General features: G+C 36.3%; 1 protein-coding gene across 2 annotated transcripts in view; it reads right to left on the minus strand.

Moving 5' to 3' along the window:
* Positions 1–22,810, minus strand: part of MON2 (MON2 homolog, regulator of endosome-to-Golgi trafficking) — a 65,152-nt gene that overhangs the window by 23,498 nt on the left and 18,844 nt on the right. For both annotated transcript variants that reach the window (XM_058022156.1, XM_058022155.1), the window contains exons 5-22: positions 21,982–22,111; positions 21,321–21,418; positions 19,988–20,113; positions 19,056–19,250; positions 18,221–18,345; positions 17,693–17,832; positions 14,930–15,083; positions 12,152–12,381; positions 10,964–11,045; positions 10,098–10,279; positions 8,699–8,811; positions 7,503–7,607; positions 7,186–7,266; positions 7,005–7,078; positions 6,836–6,926; positions 5,693–5,794; positions 3,370–3,480; positions 2,519–2,694 (exon numbers count right to left, since the gene is read on the minus strand). In XM_058022156.1, the coding sequence (XP_057878139.1) occupies positions 2,519–2,694; positions 3,370–3,480; positions 5,693–5,794; positions 6,836–6,926; positions 7,005–7,078; positions 7,186–7,266; positions 7,503–7,607; positions 8,699–8,811; positions 10,098–10,279; positions 10,964–11,045; positions 12,152–12,381; positions 14,930–15,083; positions 17,693–17,832; positions 18,221–18,345; positions 19,056–19,250; positions 19,988–20,113; positions 21,321–21,418; positions 21,982–22,111 (2,315 nt within the window). The remainder of the gene's footprint in view (positions 1–2,518; positions 2,695–3,369; positions 3,481–5,692; positions 5,795–6,835; positions 6,927–7,004; positions 7,079–7,185; positions 7,267–7,502; positions 7,608–8,698; positions 8,812–10,097; positions 10,280–10,963; positions 11,046–12,151; positions 12,382–14,929; positions 15,084–17,692; positions 17,833–18,220; positions 18,346–19,055; positions 19,251–19,987; positions 20,114–21,320; positions 21,419–21,981; positions 22,112–22,810) is intronic.

Raw genomic sequence — 22,810 nt, forward strand, 5'->3', positions numbered from 1 at the left:
AAAAGGTTTGCAAGAAGGAGTTCTCAGAAGAGCAAGGCCATTTGCAACTAAAATATTGTTCAGTGAGAGACAAAATGAAGGCATCAAAAGGAGTGGTGGAGTGTAGGTAACACAAATAGGGAAGCTGCATTTAAATTTCACTGCAGGGTTTTTTCAATGTTTAATGTACAACAGAAATAACTTCAAAGCTTTGTAATACAGAAACTTGGTGTCCTTCAGGATATACATCCTAGGAAAAAATTTCAGACTACAGACATGTCAGTTACCTATTCCAAAATCACAAATTAATTTTTTTTATTAATCCTAAATCAAAATCAGATGTGGGTCATTTCCACTGTATTGTAACAGACAACATGATATAGAAACCAGAGGAATATACAAGAAACTTCACAAGGACAGTAATGGTTTAACTAATAGTTCTCTAATATGATGAATACTGCAGAGAAACATCCATCCTACCATGTAAGATCAAAGTATTTACTATTGCTATACTGATGGAGAATAGACTCACACAATACTTTCCCCCATACTCATTAGAGGAGTCTTTAAAGTGAAACAGACCCAAAACTGCTGCAGTTCCCCCTCCAGCACACAGTTTCAGAGGTATGTGACCCTCAAGGACTCTAAGAGAAAAGAGAAGGAGGCAGGAAATCAAAGTATAGTTCCACGACTCATTCTGAAGTACTGAGCTAATGCGAAAGTAACCTGTCTTTCTAAACTTCAAATGCAAGGCTACAAGAACAAATTCAGAACAGTTTTTCCAAATTAAGGTCTCACATTGCTATGTGCTTGAAGAAAGGTTTTAAAGTCTCTCATGCAGGTAGTAACAGTGATACAACTCTTCAAATTGTGGAACTGTCCTTGGTGTTACAGGTGACCACGAAAAGATAACTATAAATAGAAGAAACTTAAGCTCAGTGAGAAATCTTAAGATTGTGTAGGGCTTTATCTATGCTTAAAATAAACAGAGGTTTCCCACTGAAAAAGACTTCACAGACAGGCTTCCTTTTGTTTGGCAGGATATTACTGTACAATCCAGAAGTGACCAAAGCATGGTTTTTGGTTATCAAAACAGAATTTTCTGTTTTTATAAAAGCCTGAAAAGCAGTTCTCCTGGAAGGTAAATGGACTCTGTCCTGGAATCCAGGATGCTCACTGATCAGAGGGAAGACAGTTGTGAATAAAGTCTTGTGGTCAGTAAGTTAATATTTAAAGTACAATAATAGCATCTGCATCTACTACTCACAGCTGTAACTTAGGTAAGAAATTAAGTTTTTTCTCAAGGAAAAGGAGGCATGCTTTTTTTTTCCCCTACTCTACTTAATATGATGGGGACAAACAGTGCTATGTAGGTGAAGTAGATTATTCCATATACTTTGTGGAGGAGACTAAGATATAACACAAGATGTTAGTAACATCTTGAGATATCAGCCAGTGAGATATGGGTTTGAGATTTAATGGGATCTGAAGACTGTCTTGAAAAGGAATTTGTGGTGGTTCTCGTCCATCACTAAAACAGTGAAAATCAAAAGGCATGCAGGAATAGGTTGCACCAAGTGTGGAAACAACAACTACCAAATGAAGCTTAATTACAAAAAAGAGGATGCTCCCAACGAAGAATGCCAAAATCCTTGGGAATTTTGGTAGGTACTACTGACAATGCAAACAATACTGGTCCAAGAGCAAAATCCTTCAAGCATTTGAAGGGGCTTTAAGCTTTTATATGATCAGAAGACTAAAGCTAAGGTGAGACAAAAGGAGAGCTATGCCAAGGAGAATTCTACTGACACTAGAATTATGTGATGACCTATCCTGCTGCTAGTCTTGACTAGCATCTAAAAAACCAAGGTGGATTGAGTGTGTGGGTATAATTCTTCGTGCTTACAGTCACAAAGGCAGATGTTGAATTCATTGCTCATTTCAAAAATACTCATTGCAACTTCATCTCTCACTTTGCCTTGTGAGCAGAGAACCAAGTCCACCTCTGCTGGCAACAGAGTCAATTGTCTAAGTCAAGGGATTCGCCCACAGCCAGTAAATAATCTTCCATCCTTCTGCTACCAGCAACCATTTAGGTAGGAAGGCTTCAAGAAAAAGAGAGAGCTATCAGAAGAAAACACACACTAGAGACTACTAGAAGATTTAAGAAGAAAAAGAAACAATAGATTAACTGAGCGAGAGCTGATTCACACAGAAGTATCGGCAAGCATCAGAGAGATGTGTCCACCAGACGGTCAAGATCAAATGAAATGGCACACTGAGTGTATACTGCATGCTGACTACAGGAGAATGTAGAGTGGAATAATATTCTGGTCATTTGGAAGATTAATTCAGTAAAATAAACATTGCTTCAAGAAGAATTAAAAAGTGTACTTTTGCTGACTAAATTTTTTCACAAGCCGAAAATCACATTGAAACTATGATTATTGAAGTGGCTATTAAAGTACAAAAATACAAGCAGAATTTTTTCTACTGTTCTTATCTTACATGAGTTTAAAATTTTATTTCCACCACTTACCCCTGATCACTTTGGATTGCCCCCATGACTCCAAGCACCAATGGCCAGCCAGGTCCTAGGCTGTCACCCTGACTCTGTAAAATCTGTAGCACACACTCCAACTGCTTGATCCTGATATCAGGATGACTAATGTTTGACAGCTCCTTTAGTGGATTCAATAAAAGCAACTGCAGTCTCTAAAAGTAAACAGTAAAGCATATTAAGGATGCTAACATTTAACTGATTCTTAAGTATTTTTATGTATGAGTGAAAACCTCCAGTACAAATTAAAGATTCATTGAATTAACTCAGTAGCTCACTCACTAAATGCTCTAATTCAGACCATAAAGGGTCTTTGCAGAAAATCTACCTTCCTGACTCCTGTTCTCCAGGTTCCTCAGGAAGCAGCTACAGATGCTACTACAGTTGCATAAAAAGTGTCATGCAACTTTATGTTTACCCAGCAGGGCTACACTCAGCTTCCTCAAGAGACCATGGAAAAATATCCAATGACTATCAGTAAAAATATTAGAATATTTTATTAATCATGGATTGAACTGCTATAATTGAGAAGGTTAGGCAAAACACATTTTCTACCTGCCACAGAATCAATCACATATATACTACTAAACATTTTGTAATTGCTTTGCACTCATGGGGGTGACCCATAATTTGTACCAAGAAATGGACATAATATGCAAGCATCACTCTTAGTTAGGTATTTGAAAAATGGAAGAGGATAGTTTATTAGAATGCTTGTGGTGGTCCACAATAGTTACATCTGAGTGTTACAGTCAATGACTTTATATACTCAATAGCAAAGCTGCTTTAAGAATGAAGGGGGAAAGCATCTGCTTTTAAACTTACTTTACCTGGTTTTGAGATAATGGAGGATCATGTCTGAATGTCAGTCCTGCTTTAATGAGAGAAGTTAAAGCTTCTGCTCCCCATTCTCTCATTCTGGAGTTGGGATGCTGACAGACCTGAAAACACACCAATGTTTTGTTTAAAGACACTTTTATTTAACCAACATATATAATACATTAAAAACTGGTATTTTAATTATATTACAACGTACATACAATAGTATAAGAATAATACAATAGATCACTAAATTGTAAAATTTGGCTTGAGAGTAAAAAAAGAAATTTATCTTTTGGATAGACGTACCTTCTGAATAAGGAAGCAATAGGAAGCAGTGAAAGACACAGAAGGAAACATAATGAAAATTATATATATAATTCAAGTAAATAAATTTTCCAAAATGAATAAACTAACTGCTAATTCTGATAATGATTGCTTAAAAAGCACCAAACAACCCTTCAACAAATGCCTAAGAGTCTCAGGTTTAACTCAACCTAAAGCTACAAAATTGGAATTTTCACACACTGCTTAACATAATCAAGTGAGGAGCACAACAGCAGCCAACAAAGAGTCTTCTATATTCTCAAATACAAAAAGTAACTACATATTGAAGACAAAATAAACCTCACACTCTCTTTATTTTAAAAACTTGACAAAGCAATAGTGAGCATCTTTAAACTTGAGCTTCAAATGCGTATCTTCATTTCTCTTTTTCTCTAAGTTCTCTAAACCTAACAACTTTTCTAATTGCTTTTTTAGAATATAAAAATTACAAACACTGTGCATATTCATTTCTTAGATAGCTTGTATGAACTGTGCTGTATCTAACACATTACCCTCACACTAATATGGGAAGTGTACAGTTTCACTGACCACTCCATAATCATTCCCACCCCCCTTCCAGCCCTAGCTCTGATGGTGTGAGAATCCAGAGTCAAGTCCAAGGCAGTCTCATAAAGAAGGCTGATGCCTTTTATTGGTGGACCGTTCTCCTCTCAACCACTAGCCAAACTGAAAAGGTGAACAATGTAAAAGAGATAGCTTAACATTTAAAAATGTGGACAAGAAATAACCACTCTACTGATTAAATTGCATTTAAAAAATTTTATATAAAATAAAAAGAGTAAATTAGAAGTACTTCATGCTCTGATTCTGTCCAGATGACCAGTTCCAGAACCAGGGAACAAGCTATTCCCTCAGGTTGTGTTTAATTTTATCATAGCTGATGTTTCCTCCTTCCTTATTGTACCTCAACAACTTAGGTTTAAAAGGAAATAAGGCAGTACACTTTGAAAGAAAATGGAAGACTCTGTATTTCCTACAAAACAGTGGCAGATTATCTGCACTGCATAGGTAACAGACTGAAACAGACTGCTCCCTAGTTGAAAACAGTCTCAAGATGTGGATGGTGAACCTTATTGTTTTGCAGGGCAAAAAATAAACAAGAGAAAGAGATGCCTGTGCTTTAAGTCTTTAAACCCAGAAGTATCTATTTTTTTTCTTCTAGATAAAGCAAAATGTGGCTTCCATAAAAAGATATGGCCAATCCTTGATACTGGTTGAAACAATGCACTGGTGCTAAGGAAGTATCTGATACATTCTGAATTATGAGGAAGAAAAGCCTTCTCCTTTACCTACTCTAAAACACACATTTATTACATTTTATTCTCCTATATATTTGTGTGGAGAATTAAAACTACAGTTACATTCAATCATCTGTTTTGGGTTTTCAATTCAAAATGTAAAGTTTTTTCCTTCATAAAGTATATTTTTCATGTTGAAGTTAAAATACTGAAAAAATTGAAACAGGATGGTGACATTTTTATACTTGAACAGTATTCTCTTAAAGAAAGTAATCAGAAGTTAGCTTAAATATTAAAAAAACAAACAAATAAACAACCCTTTCTTAATAAATCTCCTGGCTTCAATTCTAGGAAGATTCTATCTCAGAATCATCCTAAATATTTGTACTGTGTGAAATAGTAAATTTGTGCTAAATAGTAAATTTGCGCTACCTTAATTAGAACAAATATGTGAAGTATAATTACTTGATCTTTTTAGACACTGCTGTGTCAAAAACATATAAAGAGTGACAGCACCATAAAGAAAAAGTTACCAAGAGATATTAAAATATCGTAATTTAAATATAATAAATTCACTTTTAAATCCAAACCATAATGCATTCAAGTTGCAACAATAAAGTGCCTGAAGTAAAATATATAATTATAATTCAGATTTTTTTTTTTAAATTACGCATTAACAACATATTTCCACGAGATTTTCATTAATACAAACTAAATTCCAGTACAAGCGATAAAAGCCATTAGTTACCTCCAGAAGATGACCGGTCAGAGGTCTCCAAAGAATCTCAATCCTGCGCATGTTAACCAGTCCCGTTTCCAGTAATTTAGCAACAGCAAAAAGTGATGGTTCCTTAAAGAAAGGGAATTGGAGCAGGTGACTCTGAGGCAGCTGCCAGAAGGCGTTTGGGGGGGTCGTTTCTAAGGCGCGGTGCCGCAGGGCGGCCACACGGGGGCAGCAGGCTGACAGAAACCAGCGCGGACGGGCCCTGCGAGCTCGCCCCGCACAGCCCCTCCCTCCGACCGGCCTTGTGACGCGACTGCCCAGCGCAACAGCCTCGCCCCACGCAACTCCTCTGATTACATATATGTGAAAAAATCTGGAATGTTTCATTGCATAATGCCCTAATTATTTATCTTTCATTTGATCTATACATTCTTTGCAGGAGTATGATAAATTTCCCATTCATTAAACCTATCCGCAAATATTTGTCATAAGCTTCATTCAATTTTACTTTTTTTTAAGATCAACATATAGTCAAAATGACTGTTGCACTGAAATCATTATCTCTTCCCATTTCTGCTTATTTTTTACTCCAATTTTCAACTGCTTTTAAACACAAACTTTGCTTATTAAATTAATTCTTTGTTGCTGTAATAGCAAAATATTATAAAACATGTTCTCTGCCTTAATTATCTCTAGTGTAACAGATTAAGGACAAGCTTAAGCCAACATGATTACTAACTATGGTTTCCCAAGCAAATATGACTTACCAGGTTTTTAAATACCTAACTGTCAGGCTTTCTCTGAAGTACATTGTAAGAGAAAATTGAAATGAAAATGAGCATCTCACTGAACATACTGTGCTACTTAGCATCCCTAACCTCTGAAATTACATGGGCTTTTAAAAGTTTCATCCACCCACAACCTTATTAATGGAAACACATGACATTCCTTAAAAAGCACAGGAACGCAGTGAGGATGTTCAGAGAATGTAGTAACTGTATGAACCATTAAAAACAAGACCTTCTCTGGTTCATATTTTGTTTTTTAATCTAGAGCATGAAAGGTATTACTGGTTTTAGTATTAGGAATACTTAATTAAAGAATAAATGTACAAGTCTTCTGCCTGTTTCATAAAAACATCTAAAAAAAAAAACAACTTTTTTATACCTTATTGTTTCCATAGGCCATATCCATGGCTTCCAGGGACAAGGAGCAAAGGGCATTTATTAAGTGATGTAAGGACACATCGTCAAGGTACCTGAAAAATAACTGCTATCAAAACACTGTCAAGTTTCATATACACATATTATTTTAATTACAAGATAAGGTTTCTTACTGTGAGTTTTCAAAAAGCTTTGAAATCATACTGGATATAGATGGCAGATCAGTCATAACCGCTGTAGTCAGAACCTTGAATAAAAGACAGAAATATGTCTTACAGATTGCAACAGAAAAAAAAATATATATTATATATATAATATATAATCATTAACTGCAAAACAAACAATCATGCTTACTGTGCTTGGCCCTTCCACAGCTCTCCCAGGTTTTAATGCACCCCCAACACTAGGCTTCAGTCCCAGAATCCATACAAGATGCTGAAAAATACAAAAGGCTCATTTTTGAGGCAGAGAAGAAAATAGCGTTGTACTCAAGCTAGCCACCAAACAGAACTCAAGAGAAATGCTACAGTACTTATTCAAGACAATTCACAGAACACCATGAGAAGACTGAAAGCTTCTTCTATTGCTCACTGAACAATCGAAAACCAAATTACAGCAAAACACCAAGGCATAACAGCAAAGCATAAATATTTCCTCACAGGAAATATTACCTGAAGGGTAGCCAGGACAAGTTGCCATGATGTACCAAGAACAGCTCCATGGAAGTGAGCTAGGTTGAGTAATGTCCTCATACACTGGATATTTTTTGATGTCAGCTAAAAAAAAAAAGCAACAACCAAACAGCCATCCAATTTTTATTATTCATAATGATAGTGTTTCTAGCAAACTTCCAATTTTTACTGAAGTGCTTTAAAATTACATTTTGTTTGCACTACTGAAATATATTTTTTTAGAGAAGTAGTTCAGTATTTCTCCTTCTTCTCTCAGCCTTATCTTGGTGAAGCTGAATATGAGCACTTGAGTGCAGCATCCAGCTCTGCAGTCCCCAACACTGGAAGGACATTGATCTGTTGGAGGCCCACCAAGATGTTCAGAGGGGTAAAACACCCCTCCTATGAGGAAAGGCTGGGAGAATCAGGATTGTTCAGCCTGGAGAAGAGAAGGCTTAGGGATGACCTAATTGCAGCCTTCCACTACCTGAAAGGAACTTCCAGGAAAAACAGGGCAAGACTATTTACAAGAACATGTAGTGACAGGACAAGAGGGAATGGCTTCAAATTGAAAGAGAACAGGTTTCAGTATCAGGAAAGAAATCTCTACTTTGAGGCTGGTGAGTCACTGGAACAGGTTGCCCAGGGAAGAAGTCAATGCCCCATCCCTGGCAGTGGTCAAGACCAGGCTGGATGGGGCTTTGAGCAAGCTGGTCTAGTGGAAGGTGTCCCTGCACATGGCAAGTGGGTTGGAATGAGATGATCTTTAAGATCCTTTCTATCCCAAACCATCCTGTGACTCTCTGATTTGATCACTGCCCTCTCCTCCCAGTTTCACATTGTTATCAGACACAAGTTCAACTACTCCAGCTTAATTGCATCAACTCCACAAAAATCAGTCTATCTTAAATGAACTTTCACACACAGGCACATAACACAGCTGAGATCTAGAGTTTTCCAAGTGGAATGGATAAGAACTTCAGAGTTAGAAGTCAGAAAAAAACAAGAATAAGAATTCTTTGCAATTAGATAACTTTACTGTCCAGGACTGTTCCAAATGAAAGCCTTAGGACAATAGACCAGCTCACCATTATTTGTAAGAATGCTGTGCATCTGTAGCCTGGTTTTGAGACACACTGAGATGCAGAAAGTAGTAGTAGTTAAGCAAAGTAAGATCACTTACAAGTTGTACTTACCATAACTGTTCCCTGTGGCTGAAGAGCTAAGGGTTGCCCTACTGCTACAACTTGCTGGTGAGACTCACTTGAGGGACTAATCATTTGAACATTCTGTCCCTGAATGGAATATGCTGGAGGGAAATTGAAAAGAGAAGGAAAAAAACCCCTAAATTTAAAATCCAGTATTTACTTGTAGTAAGAACTACCTTCTGGCAAACAGACTCCACAAAATTTCTTTACAGTGTTAGCTTTAGCATACCTCACTTTGAGACCTTTGGTTATATTTAGATTACAGTGTCATTGCCCAAGAGATTTAAAGATCTTGCAATTACTCCCTGTTTCTAACTATTAGACATTGCTTGTGATACATTTATACATTTTATGTCAAGACTGAAATATTTATGCTTAAGATATGAGCATTAGACTGTCTCAACTCAGTTTTTTATAGTAATTGTGTGTAAATGGCATCATTGTGTGCTACCACTGTACCAGTACACTCAGAAAATGACAGTGCCATTGATGCTGTACCATGACATTTTTTCAATATGGGACTCTAGGACACCCATTTTATAACTCAATTGTAAAAAGAAGAGCAACCTACACAAAATAACTGAGGTTCCCTTCTTTGTTTTTATAGGTATCTGTGTAGTTCAGTCATGTGTTCTTAAGGTCTTAACAGACTTACAATCTAATAATACACTTAGCTGGTACTGGTACACTGGACTGAAGTAAAGGTCCTTGTTCCCAGTGTAAGATATTTTTGGTTTATATTAGGAGCTCTAATGTTAGATGCATCTGTATATTTTTCAGGTAGTTGCTTTTCTTAGTAAGTAGTAATTCACTTTCAAAGTTAGAAACAGAGTACATCCTAAACCAGGATTCACATATTAAATTAAATCATAAATTCATATATTATGAATTACAACATTCTCTCAAGATGTGGGATGCATCAATTCAGCTTTTTGTAGGCTATAGAGAGCCCAGAACTTAGATCTTCCATTTATGCATAAGCATTACCATCACCAGACAATTGTAGATAAGACTGTAGTACATCACAAATGTAGGATGTTCTAGCCAAAGCTTTAGAATCCAAGTTGCCCAGAGACCTCTTCAGATTCTGAATGCCTTAATTACACATCCTAGCAGATCTTTACAGTGGTAGACAGATCTCAGAATTTGAACTTTTGACATATGTGAATCTTTCAGTAAATTTTAGGTGGATCAGAATGATAGTAAACAAATGCTGCAAAACTTACCAGTTCTGGAAAGCAGGTGATCTAGGTGCTGTCTGAGGATTCTAACTTACTTTAATATAGCCAAATACTACAGTTGCATATCTTTGAAACCACATCCCAAAAAAAATTGGGTTTAGAGGACAATACAAAGAAACAGAATTAAGAAAAATGTATATATTTACATTTGCTGGACAAAGCTGCAGTTGTGCTGTTCAATACAGTAAGGGCATAATGAGGAGGCAAAGATCCTTTGCAAATGGCAGTGATAAAGGCATCTCTTGATGTTACAAGGCCCAGTCTTCCACAAAGTGCAGCCATGGTCAATTCTGCTTTTAGAATATTTTCAGTGGCAGCTTCATCAGTGCTGAAAGAGTACACATTGTTCAGCAAGAATTAATACAGAACACAGAGGCAAGTAGCTAACCAAAACTGAAAGCCATAAGAACATATACTTTAAACCCATTAACAGTATAAATATTGAAGAACGAGCATAACCAATCAAGAAAGTTCTTCAGAACCACTTCCTACAAAATTGAACTTTACTTTTCAGTGACTTGGTAATGATATTATGAGAAGATATTTTAAACTAATTTCAGAAAATGGTGTTTGATTACAAAAAGCTCTTTGAAAGAGTCAATTAATTCACCACAGTCATTTCCTAGTAAAAAGCTTTTCCACTTTAAAGATTAGATAGTACTAACAAGTACCAAGACATTACTTAGTCTCTTACTTGCAGTAATCAGGACCTGGAATCACTTCAATATGTTGAAACATGCAAGCAAAGTAAAAAGAAATAAAGATAATTTAAATAGTTTAAATGCAACCCTTTGAAAATGCAGTTAATTGTTCTGTATTGAAATACATTAAAGGTTTATGTTGGACTTCTGTGTCATTTAGCCACTCAGTCTAAGCCACAAACCTGACTGCTCAGATGCCATGAACAGCACTTGTGCTCACAACTGTCAATGCGTCTAGTATTAAAAGTCAGTTCAAAATATAGCTTGGAATATCAACTTAGAAAAATCAAGAGAAATGAAAGACCAGATACCTTGCATCAAGTAGAAGGGATAGAGCAGCCAGAAGACCACACCAACAAGCGTTCACCATTTCTTCCCAGACAGCTCTGCTGACTTAAAAGAAATATATAAACTTTTTAATAGCAGAAACACAGTGGTTTCCTTAATAACTTTCAACTGTATCATAAACAAAATGCTTACTAGGGCATTTTTTGAAGTGTGTTTCTGTATGCATGTTTACACAGCCACATATATGTGCACACAGAAACACACACCAGTATTATTCAAACAGCTTGCATTTAAGGTAACATTTCTGAGGTAAAAAAAAAAATCACCCAGTAATGCCTCTTCTAAATAGCATTAAAAACCCCATCAAAATCCAATTTACTATGGTATATATAACCATTTTTGATCTTTTTCTGTAAAAATAAACATTCAGAAATGCAAAATTATGGGATAAGAAACTCACTGAAATTTTGCAGTGAAGTAAAAATACTCTCCCGTGGTATCTGTAATTCTCCATAACTTTTCTATTTCTTTTATTTAAGAGGGAAAAAGATACTGGCCCAGCCAAGGGGCAGCTGCCCAGCCCATGTGCACCTCCCTCTCTGCCCCACAGCGCCACGGAGAGCGCCCCTCTCCCGAGGCAGTGCCCAGGATGATGATCTCTGCTTCCCCCTGTCCATTTGGCACCCCCAGTGCCTTGGCTCACACTTCAGCTGTACTGCCTTGGCTTCCTGGGGCACCAAAACTCACTGCTCAAACACAAGTCTTCCTGTACATACAGACACCCCTGTACAGACTCATATGCTCCACAGAGACAATCCTCACTTCACAGCAGTTCTACTTTTAAAGAAGTCCTTCTCTATATAATGCATTCTTACTACAAATTTCTCCATTAAAACATTCTTTTTATCTTGTTACTGGAAATATATTTTTCTTTCATTATCTTGTTACTAGAAATATATTTTTCTTTCAACGTGGTCATAACTCCATTTCCGTCTCTTGTGACCTTAGATCTTGGTGTTCTGCTTTTGGCTTAACACTAAGTCAAGTATTTTTTTAAATGGAATTGCTGTTCCATTAAAAAAAAACCACACTTCACAGAAAGTTTTTATATATAAATAAGAAGCAATAAATTTAAGCAAAAAGCATGAAATTTTAAAATCTGCTTTCGGTAAAACTGTTGTATTTCACATAGTGTTTGCATTTTCAAATACCTAGTTCTTTCTCTGATTGGTCAGAAACAGACTGCAAATCTTGCTCTGAAGATTGTGCTGGTAATGAAGCTGCCTCTGTTGTGGCTTGAATGACAGTTTCTGCCTCTCCCAACTCTCCTTCGATCATGGTAGTGATACCACGGACAAGATCCAGCAAACAGTGAAATGCCACTGACATTGCATAGCCCTCAGGAATTGTAGGTGGCTCAACTTTGTCCAGCATCTCCAAACTAAAAAATTGAAAACATGACAAGTGTGTAGCAATACCACTATTATTGTTTTTAAAAACAATAATAAAAAACAAGATTTCAAATGAATGCTAAGTACAAACAGATCCCAAATACTTCAAGATTTATAGCAACTCAAGAAAAAAACCTTTAAGTCATTAGGTAAAAGAGTAAATGAATGACTAAATAACAAAGTAACCAAAAGGGGACAAACCCCGAGTATAGATCTGCAAAAATATTTCTAAAAATACACTAACACATATAAGCAAGCATAAAGAATAATTCTACTTGTATTATCATTTTACTTAAAGCAACTGCAACAGAACTTATTCAGAAGAATATAAGTACCTAGGAACAACAGAGGAAATACATCAGGAAATCATGACAGTGTGAGCATAGTTATAACAATCTGAGGACAAGCCAGACATTCTATTACCATTATCTTTGAGTCCATGTGACTAGAAAAGCCTGTCCATAGCTAGGTATTACATGGCCAAATACTCATCACCTACATGCACAGGTAAACAATGGAAGTCATTTGTACAAAGAGGATATGTCTACATGATTCACTGCTGTAAAGCATGCAATTAAAACATCACTGTGCTGGAACAGCAGTCTCATTGCCACTTTTCTCCATCCTTTACTTTAAAAGAACTGCTTTTAAAGAACTGCTGAGTTACAAATCCAACAGAAATTGTAGCTGACACAGCAGCATCTATACAAGTAGAGACAATCTGTTACAAAAACTACCTGCTACCCCAACAATCATTATTTCATCATTTTTTTTACTCTACAAACTACTTTTAAAAAAGATATATATTCCAGCTAAAATATACCAAAGATACCTTTATACTCTAGTGTCACCACTCCTGAATGCACAAAAAATTTTTCCTTCTCCCAATCTTCAGTTATTACTGTGCCACACTTCAGTCATTACCTCTAATTTCCTGAAGATAGCTGCCTCAGATATCTAGGGGAGCAGGAACTACAGCTAAATCAGATGGTCAGCATTTCATTCTCTATATACAAGTAAGTGTGAATATATATATACAAGTCTAATTAAAATTATTAGTTGGTTTTATAGTTACAATATATTTGTGAGGTAGAGGTCACATCCTTTTACTTTTGAAGATAGAAAATGTTAACTACTGAAGAAATTATGCGAGTTGTTATTGTTAAACAGCAATGGTTGTGAAAAGTCTTAAATAGTTTGTCTATTCCTCTTAAAAGCATTTAGTTCCTTAAGTAAAGGGGAAGAGAAGGCATAGTGGTCTGTGGAGAAACTTGTGTAAAAGTATGAGATGTGGCCATTGTTTGAAAATCTAATGGGAGCAGAAGAGAATTTGTGCTAGAATGTGACACATTACAGCAAGACATCTCCTTACATACAGGGACTACAGACAAAAGTACAAGTTAGGAGAAAAAAACTGCTGTGAAATGCTTGTGACAACTCTGTAATCTTATACAAAAGAATAAATGCAAAAATTATGCAAAGAAAATCACAGAGTCACTTCAGGTATCCAAAGGTACAACACAAGCAAGTTTAGAGCAAAACAGGAGACTATGATGGTGGCTGCAAGGTTCTTGATCCAGTTAAGAATAGATAGCAAGAAAAAAGAAAAGGAAGAAAAGTGGAAGTTGTAGTAGCTGACCAAATTAAAAATTTGTATTATTTGAGAACAGGCAGGTAAACTAAAACAACATTTATGTCCATTGCTGGAACAAAAAGTCAACACATACACATTAACTATTGAAATCTGAGGATGATTTTTTTTCTTCTGCATCTCAAAGGCAGATAAAGGAGTTCCTATCCTAAAAATATTGAGATCCAGGCTATTTGCAGATTTCACTGAATTTTAGTATGCCAAAATTTTATGATGGTACAAATAACTTCAGGTTTGGAAGCACTTGCCCCTCAATGGTCATGACTGACATGAAAAAAAATTACACCATTTAAAAAATAACATAGTATTTGCAGCTTTAAACTGAGAACACCATCTCCATTGTACAAAGTCATGACAAAATAATTTGCCATTCTAAGGAGCATTCAGAATCTAGCCTTGGTATATAGGTCAATATGTTGTTTGAAATGACAACCAGACCAGTATCTACCACAACATCCTGCTCAATTAAAACTGTAAATACAGTAAAGCTGGTGTGAGAAAGCTATTTTTCATTCCCACTGATGTCCTGTGTGCTTAATGCCCTTCATGTTTGCCATTACAAAATGCAGCAACAGGTTTTCCAAAATTGTTCTATACTACAGGGAAGCCTAAAAGTGAAGAATTAGTACAGGTAATATGGTAGGAAAACAAAATCCAACTGATGCTAAAACCATAGGGGACGTTCCAATGAGAATTCAGGGCATGCAGAAATAAACAGCAAAAAGACCAGAACACCTCATGGCACCAACAAAGAGAAAATTCCTAATAAACTTCAACACCAGTGGAACAAAAACCTCAATATTCACTAGTAAAAAAAATCCTTACATCATCAAATTCAAAATAACAATACTTGCTACATACATTTTCAAAAAGCTAGAGGTACTCACTATGTAGCTTTGGCACTGCCTTGTACTGTTACATTCAGGATGGGTATCCAAGTGCCTCTGTACTCAAAGGCAGGTAATACAGTTGCACCTCCACCCATTCCAAGCACTCCTGGGTTTGTTTGTGCTGAGCCAGTATTCCCTGATGCATTGCTTCCTGTTCACAAAAACAAAGTGAGAAAATCAACCAATTTGTTGTGATCAACAAACATCCTTTTCTTTTTTCTACATTTAATTTTTGAGACACCAGGATTAATCTGAAGACACCCAGTTCAATAACAAAAATCAACAATAACATAAAAAACTATTTCTGAGCTCCCTCTGCTGTCTAAAACATAATCTTTTGAGCAGTTCATTGATGCCAACTGCCTAATGTCCAGTCAGAATGTAATGTTTCTGTGAAAGGTACAGAAACATTAATAACATTCTGGGACTGAATCAAACTTACGCAGTCTTGATGAAACAATGTATTATTTTAGTGAAGAGTTAGACAGATACTTGAAAGTTAAGGATTATTTACAAAGTTGTATCAAGAACTCAGTAGCTAGAAAGTTTAATCATTTTAATAACAAGCTTCCAAGATTTCAGAAATGCAAAAACCACAAGAAGAAAATCTAAGAGAATGGCAACATTTCAATCTGTTCCATGCCAAGGGAAAATAAAACAAACCCCATCAGGGAGGAGGTGACAATGTGCCAACCAACAGCTAGGAAGGGACAAATTTTGATTCCAGCTGAGGAAGCCAAAAAAAAGTAGCTAAAAGAACAAGGAAGTCTGTTCTTTTACACTTCCTTCATAGAGAAGGACATCTCTACTTACTAAGAATAGGTCCCACGAGTTCAGATTCTCTCTGAAGAGACAATGGGGACAGAGAGCAGAGTCCCCAGGATGGCAACTCACAGGGTAACTCACTGCCATTTTGGTGGGCTTGCTTTTGATATGTGAACAGTAAGCTACTAATTTAGGCAGCAAACTCCTAACTTAGGCAATATGAATACACAGAAGCTTATGTACACAGTAACACTTAACAGACTGAAACAAAAAAATCATGCTGCTAAACACATAACGAAACACCACCACTAACACAGTTACACTGGTGTCATTTTCTGTGATTCCACTGTGTAGTCACACATATGTAATTATTTTTTTTATTAATCTAACTCATTAAAGTGGGTGGTAAACATTGCCCAGTATAGTAAAATTGACACAGAACTTCAGCAGATGCAGCTTCCAACTCCTATGAAAGAGGTAGCCTGTTGCAAGACTGAGGCTAGAAAATCAAGTGTATAAGGAGTGAAAATGTCCAAGGCCAGGTTGGATAAGGCTTTGAGCAACCTAGTCTGTTGGAAGGTATCCCTGCCCATGGACAGGGGACTGGAACTAGATAACCTTGAAGGTCTCTTTCAACACAAGCCATTCTACAATTCCAAAACACAGCCTTCTATGAGAGGACTGTTGTTATAATCAAGAGACTCAGTTTGAGAATTACATTGCATTGATCTGCTCTTTGCATGTCAAATATGGCCACAGGAGGAAAAAAGGTAGAAAAAGAAATGAATGAGGAAGTGACATGAGAAGCATTCAGACAGAAAGAAGAAGTGAAAAGGAAAAGAAAACAAACTGAAATAATTATCCACAGAAATAGCAACAGCACTAGAGGCTTGACCCTACTGCACTGCTGTTTCACTTGAGGCAAAATTCAGATTTTCAGAATGAGTATTACAGAATAGCTTCTCATATGTGCATGTTACATGGTGAAAAGTGTTCCTCTGATTTACTTTAAGACAATTAAGCTAACCTAGAAATAATACTAATAGAAATACTCTATCAGCTGCTGTATAGACAGCTACTGAACAATAGACACTGACACAAATTTTCTCATGCTATCACTGCTCCCTCCAGCATGGGATTCCAATTTCATGAGTGAACACTGAAAGGTGTGAGTCTAAACCCAAACTTTTCCAGTAGTAGTAGTAGATATGATAGACAATAATTACATTTATTATCTGGTTTTTATCTCTTTTAAGAAGGCATATCAAAAGACACCCTGACGAAATTTTTTTATGTTGCTTGTGGATGAGGACTGCTTCCAAAACTACAAGAAGAAGCAGAGAGCCTTAACTTTGGACATAAACACTTGCAAGGGCATTAACAGGATAATCATTTCTTCTTATTAAAATACAAATATACCTAGTGAAATGCCAAAAGCCTGACTGCAAGAAAAGACAATCAAGTCTTTTCAACATGTGTATGATTACAGCTTACAAAAAAGACAGAGATCATTTGTAAAATACACATCTTTCATGGTGCCTCCTGGCTCCTTCAACTCCAGTTCTGGCCTTGCACATCCAGAAGAATTAGTGATTGCCTCCCACACACACCTTCTTACTACTTAAATTGTGCACTGCCATAAATGACATCCCCACACAAGGAGACTGAAAGCAGACACATTTTTTATAGTCAGAAATTAGAAATAACTCCTTCGGAATCTCCCTCTGAAAAGCTGTGAAACAAGGAGCTGGGTCACTGCAGAAACAGGAATCAAGGCAGGAGCACTGCTCTGCTGACTGGGGTCTCTGCCTTCCCCACAAATCCCCCAGGTAGACAAAATCCTCTGTTGTACCAGAGCTGAGAACACTAGTTCATCTCAAGCTAGCTTTTCACAAAAATAAACACAGAAGTACAGAGCTGTACCAGAGCTGAATCAAAACAGAATTCATTATTACAAGAAAATGATGGGAAAATAAAGTGACAATAAAGATTTACCAGTTTGGTTCGGTGTTGCTGATGTGTTCCCTGTGCTTGGTACAAGAAATAGAGACTGGATAAAGGACCCCAGTGCATTCACAATATCACGGAAAACTTTAGTGGAATGTTGCTTCATATCATATGACTGACAAAAAGACCTAGAAGGTATTTTATAAAACAGAAAGTATTTGACAAATCAGGGACTAAAAGAATATTTTAACAGCAACTTCACCTCCACATACACTCCAAACTGCAGACTAAAATCATATTTTAACAGCAAATATTTAAGTAAACAATAATATTTAATTTTGGTAAATGCTCCTTTGACACTGCTAAGACACAGACATACTCAAATATGTCTGTGTAATTCAGCCCTTCCTGGATAATAAGCATTGCCTAATGCATTACACAAAATTATCATGAAAAGCTTATTGCACTTAAGATTCTATACATTTGCAATGTCCTAGGAAGCATTTTCCATTAGAGAAAAATAATAAAAATATATCTTAAACTTTGTGTAAAAGCAAAAGCCAATATATTTAATACCTTAATAGCTGAGGCTGCACACAAAGCCTGTGAATAGATTCTACTGCAACAGCTCGTAGCCACTGTGGTTTGTCTGCATCCAGAAATTTAACCAGCAATGACAGAAAGATTTCACACTCTGTTACCTAAAATATATAAATTTATAATAATTAATAAAAATAAAAAGCTCCTACAAAATATTTTCTCAAAAAAACTTCCATCTCAGGAATCCTATCACAGCAAGTTTTGTACAGAACCTAAAAAAAAAAAATCCCTGAAATGAGTACTTACTCAGAATTATATATAACTATAACATTTTTGACAAGCTAAAATCACATATGCAATTGTACTGAAGGAGCTAAACTCCTCACAGACATTGCAATAAAGGTCATACATTTGCTACAGTAGACAAATGAAAAATATCTTTTTTAGCAAATACCCAAAACTCAGGACATAAGAACAACTGAACATGTGTTTTTATCCACGTTCTGTCAACAGCTTTAGCAACCCAAGTCAAAAGCCTCTTAGAAAGAATTAACAAGGCACAGTAATCATCATTATCTAAAGGGAGGCAGAAGAATCGAAAGGTCCCCAGAACCTGAAAGGCAGTTAAATAAAGAAAAGACGACAAGTAATCCACTATGAAATTCATACAAGTCCATGTTTAACAAAAATGTACATTCAGAAGGTACAGTTTACATGTAAACATAAATAAATGTAAGAGTAAAAGATGATTTTGCCTTTATTTTCCTCAGTAGACATCAACAGTTCCCAAGAACTAATCAATACTGATCACAGCACTGGCATATACATAGAAAAACAGAACTGCATGAAGAAAATTTGAGCATATTCTTACCAGCAAGCTGTAAAACTGTTTAATCAAAACAGAAACTACTCGCAGCAAACGCATACAGATGGGAAAGTATGGTTTTTCCACTGGTGCTGGGGAAGATGAGGTGGTGGAACCTTGCCTGAATTTGATATTTGGGGAGAAGAGCTTTATAACAAGAGGGCATACCCTCTCTTTAAGAAGAAAACTGAATTCCTGATGCTGAAAAAGAAAATAGAAAAAGTTATATGCAGATATTCCTTAATTGCTACCAGCAGCTCTGATTATGTATCTTATTTACATTTGTAGTTATGATCAAGCAGTCTGAAATCATGCAAATCTTGGTACAAATTACAATCAGGAAAAGGAAAGGCAGAACTGCAGACACCATTGTAAAGCTACCAAAACCCATGAAATTACAATGGTCAGGTTCATGCCATGAATACCCTTCTTGTATTTTGCAGGTTGAAATAGGCTGCTAATATATCACTTACAAATAGATAAATTTCTTTAATCTACCTATTTTCAGCTAGTAAAACACATTACTGCAGGATCATGGTACATTTATATGCAGTAGATAGATGCAATTCACAGTCTTGATTCTTGGGGTGAGGTTAATGTTTTTGTGGAAATAATTCCACAAATTTAGTTACAGAGCTGTCATAAATCAAGGAAGATAAGAAAATGCATTTTCAGAGGAGATACAAACAGCAAAACCTAAAGTGAAACAGAGTAAAACAAGCAGCACTACAAAATGAATAAACATAAATAAAGTGTTTGGAATAGAAAAACATTCATAAAGCACAGGGAATTTTTCCATTAAACCCACCCATATGTAAAAGCTACAAGTCCTTCACGAAAACAATATTCTTGTTAAATTAAAAAGGATTTAACGAAGTGTAGATTTTACTACCTATGCGAGTAAAAGTCTTCCTGTTTTCTGTCCAAGAATTACTTACTTGCAAAAACACTTGTGGAAAGTCATTGAGGACCGACTCCAGAAGCTCAAGGCCAAATGTCCGCGTCATTTCTGTCATACCCACGAGCCAGTAGGGAGCATCAGCATTAACTAACTGACACAGATCCTTAGAAAAAAACACAGCAACATTAACATTCTCTGTACAGTCCTGTACCAAGAAAGTTTCCTGAGCTCATAATGAAATCTACATGCTCTCCTCTTCTGCAGGTAATTTTCTGATTTCAACATATTTTTTCCTTAAATACTTTTTTTAACATAAATTATAAAGCATAGAAAAGACATTTCAAACTTTGCTGGTATCCTTGCAGCATGTGTGTTCATTCCTAACCTCAAAAATATCCCAAGACCAGTGATTTTGCTAAGTCAAGAAGATTTTTATTGCTGTGATGAATGCAACTACTCCTCTTCATTACACACTTGCCTTCAATGTCCAATACCAACCACAAGAAACAGGACTGAACTACAGTTGCAGCATTTTGATCTGTATTGGGTCTGGCTGAGAGGGAGTTAATTTTCTCCACAGCAGCTCCTACAGTGCTGAGCTTTGCATTGGTAGCTAGAAAGGTGCTGCTAACACACCACTGCTTTGGCTACATCTGAATAGCAATGGCACAGCCTCAGTGCTGCCTCTCAAGATTTCCCCCCGCTACCACTAAGGGGCTGAACAAGATCCTGTGAGAAGACAAAAAATGTCACCCAAAATTAACCAAAGTGATATTTCATATCTCAGTTACAGAACCTAAGAAATGGGAGAGGAAGGGAGGCATTCATTACAATGTTTGCCTTTGGGAGCAACCATCATGTACTCTGAAGCTCTGCTTCCCAGGAAGTGGCTGAACATTGCTTGCTGATGCACTTTGCTCACACACATGCAAACTTTTGCTTTTGCTTTAGTAAACTACCTTATCTCAACCTATGAATTGTTTTCCATCTTATTTTCTCTGCCCATCCAGCTGGGACAGGGAGTGGTAGAGTAGCTTGGTGGGCATTTGAGGTTCCAGCCAGGATAAACCCACCACAGGCTCAGAGAAATAAGAATCTTGAATTTAAGGCAGACATCTATGCTTAGCTATTACTTAAGATTTATAGTAGAACATTTTCTAAGACCACCTAGAATCATTTTTCCATCATCCCCCTGTGACAGAGCATATCATCACCAATTAGAATAAATAGCATAAGAAAGCCCAAGGCTCTGGTTAAGGACATTGTCAATATGCAAATTTGCAAAAACGGCAAATTCTTGAAATTTTTTAAAGATATGTCAAAGTACCCAATCTTAACTGCAAATACATAAATATATGCTTCCCAACTACCTGAAAAAGCATATATGCATCCTTAGCACATGGCTTCAGTGTACTGACAGATCTTCTATTACTATTCCCTTGAACTGCAGCTGGCTGGTCAACAGCATCTGTGCAAAAAAACCAAACAAACAAAACAAAACAAAGTTTTGTAAACAAAGGAGCTGTTAAAACCCAACTATGCATTAAGTGTTCCTACAGGAATATCCTATAAGAATGGCCAGGCAATTCTTCTCCAATTTATCATGTCTATAGAAAGAAACATTAGATTGACTACCAAAGATCATCAATACCAAGCACTGCCTTCCAATGCTCTCTTCAAAATTACTACTGCCATATATTTCCCACTCAGTAATCTACGGTACCTACACCATAAATGATGTCCTCACCTCAAATCCCTTTACAGTACTAACCTGAAGATCACTTCTCACAGCTTGAAAAAAAAATCTAAGTTTTATATATTGCTGCACTGAACTGGACTGACAAATTGGTGAAAGATTTCATCTCCTTTAAATACAAGTAAGTGTATAAAAGACAGTTAAAATTAATGATGCCTGTGACTTTTTTATAGCATCTGTAGACATTTTATTACTTTGTTATCTGAAAGAGAAACATCTGATATGTGTCAAAAAAGCAGGTAAATAACAGCAAGCTGAGTAAGCAGCATGCCCACCTTTGTATCGCTCATCTTCAGCAACCACTCTCTCAAACACGACAGTCACCACCTGCCGCACTGTAGCTGCTGCAGTGTTATTTGTGATATTATCTTTTGTGAAGTGCAATCGAAAGCAAAGTACAATAGCCTGAAAGGAAAAAAAAACAACAGAAAAAACAATGTTACAACAATACATTTCATCTTTTAACTAAGAGTCAAGAAGGTTGATGGATTGAGGAATGCTTTTTGCTACAGTTTGTCAAAAAGTTGTCCAAAAAAAAAAAAAAAAAAAAAAAATTATCTGAAGAACCAGAATACATTTTATGGATTACTCTAGCCAAAAAACTCATTAGTAATCCTCCCCAAAGGCAATCAAAAAGTGGTATTTAACTGAACACACTACAAGGTACCAATAAAATTGCTGTCATCATACAGAGAATACACAGTAATCATCACACAGAACAACTTGTATGAATATTATGTCAAAAGAACATTAGGATTGTAAGGTTAATCACAGAAAGGTCAGTCAAATCCAAAGCTAAAATGTCATTCCTCCTCCCACACTGAATCACAACACTTTCATAATCTTGTTGCCTTGACTGCTACTATTCCTAAGATGTGCAGTTCAACGTGTCATTGTGCTGGCAATGACCTGAATACCTTTTCCCACTGGATTTTCTTATTACCTCCAACTCATAGCTTAATACTTACCTGTTTTATAATGAATTTTGAAAATTAAGATCTGCATACGTAGTGAAACCTGTGTTTCTTGTTCTTCTGTCCATATACTGTGTTCTGGCACTTTCAAGAACCTCAACCCTGCCCTGCCATAGTACTACATTCTGTG

Source organism: Melospiza georgiana, chromosome 4 (genome assembly GCF_028018845.1).
Source record: "Melospiza georgiana isolate bMelGeo1 chromosome 4, bMelGeo1.pri, whole genome shotgun sequence".
Classification (NCBI taxonomy): Eukaryota; Metazoa; Chordata; class Aves; order Passeriformes; family Passerellidae; genus Melospiza; species Melospiza georgiana.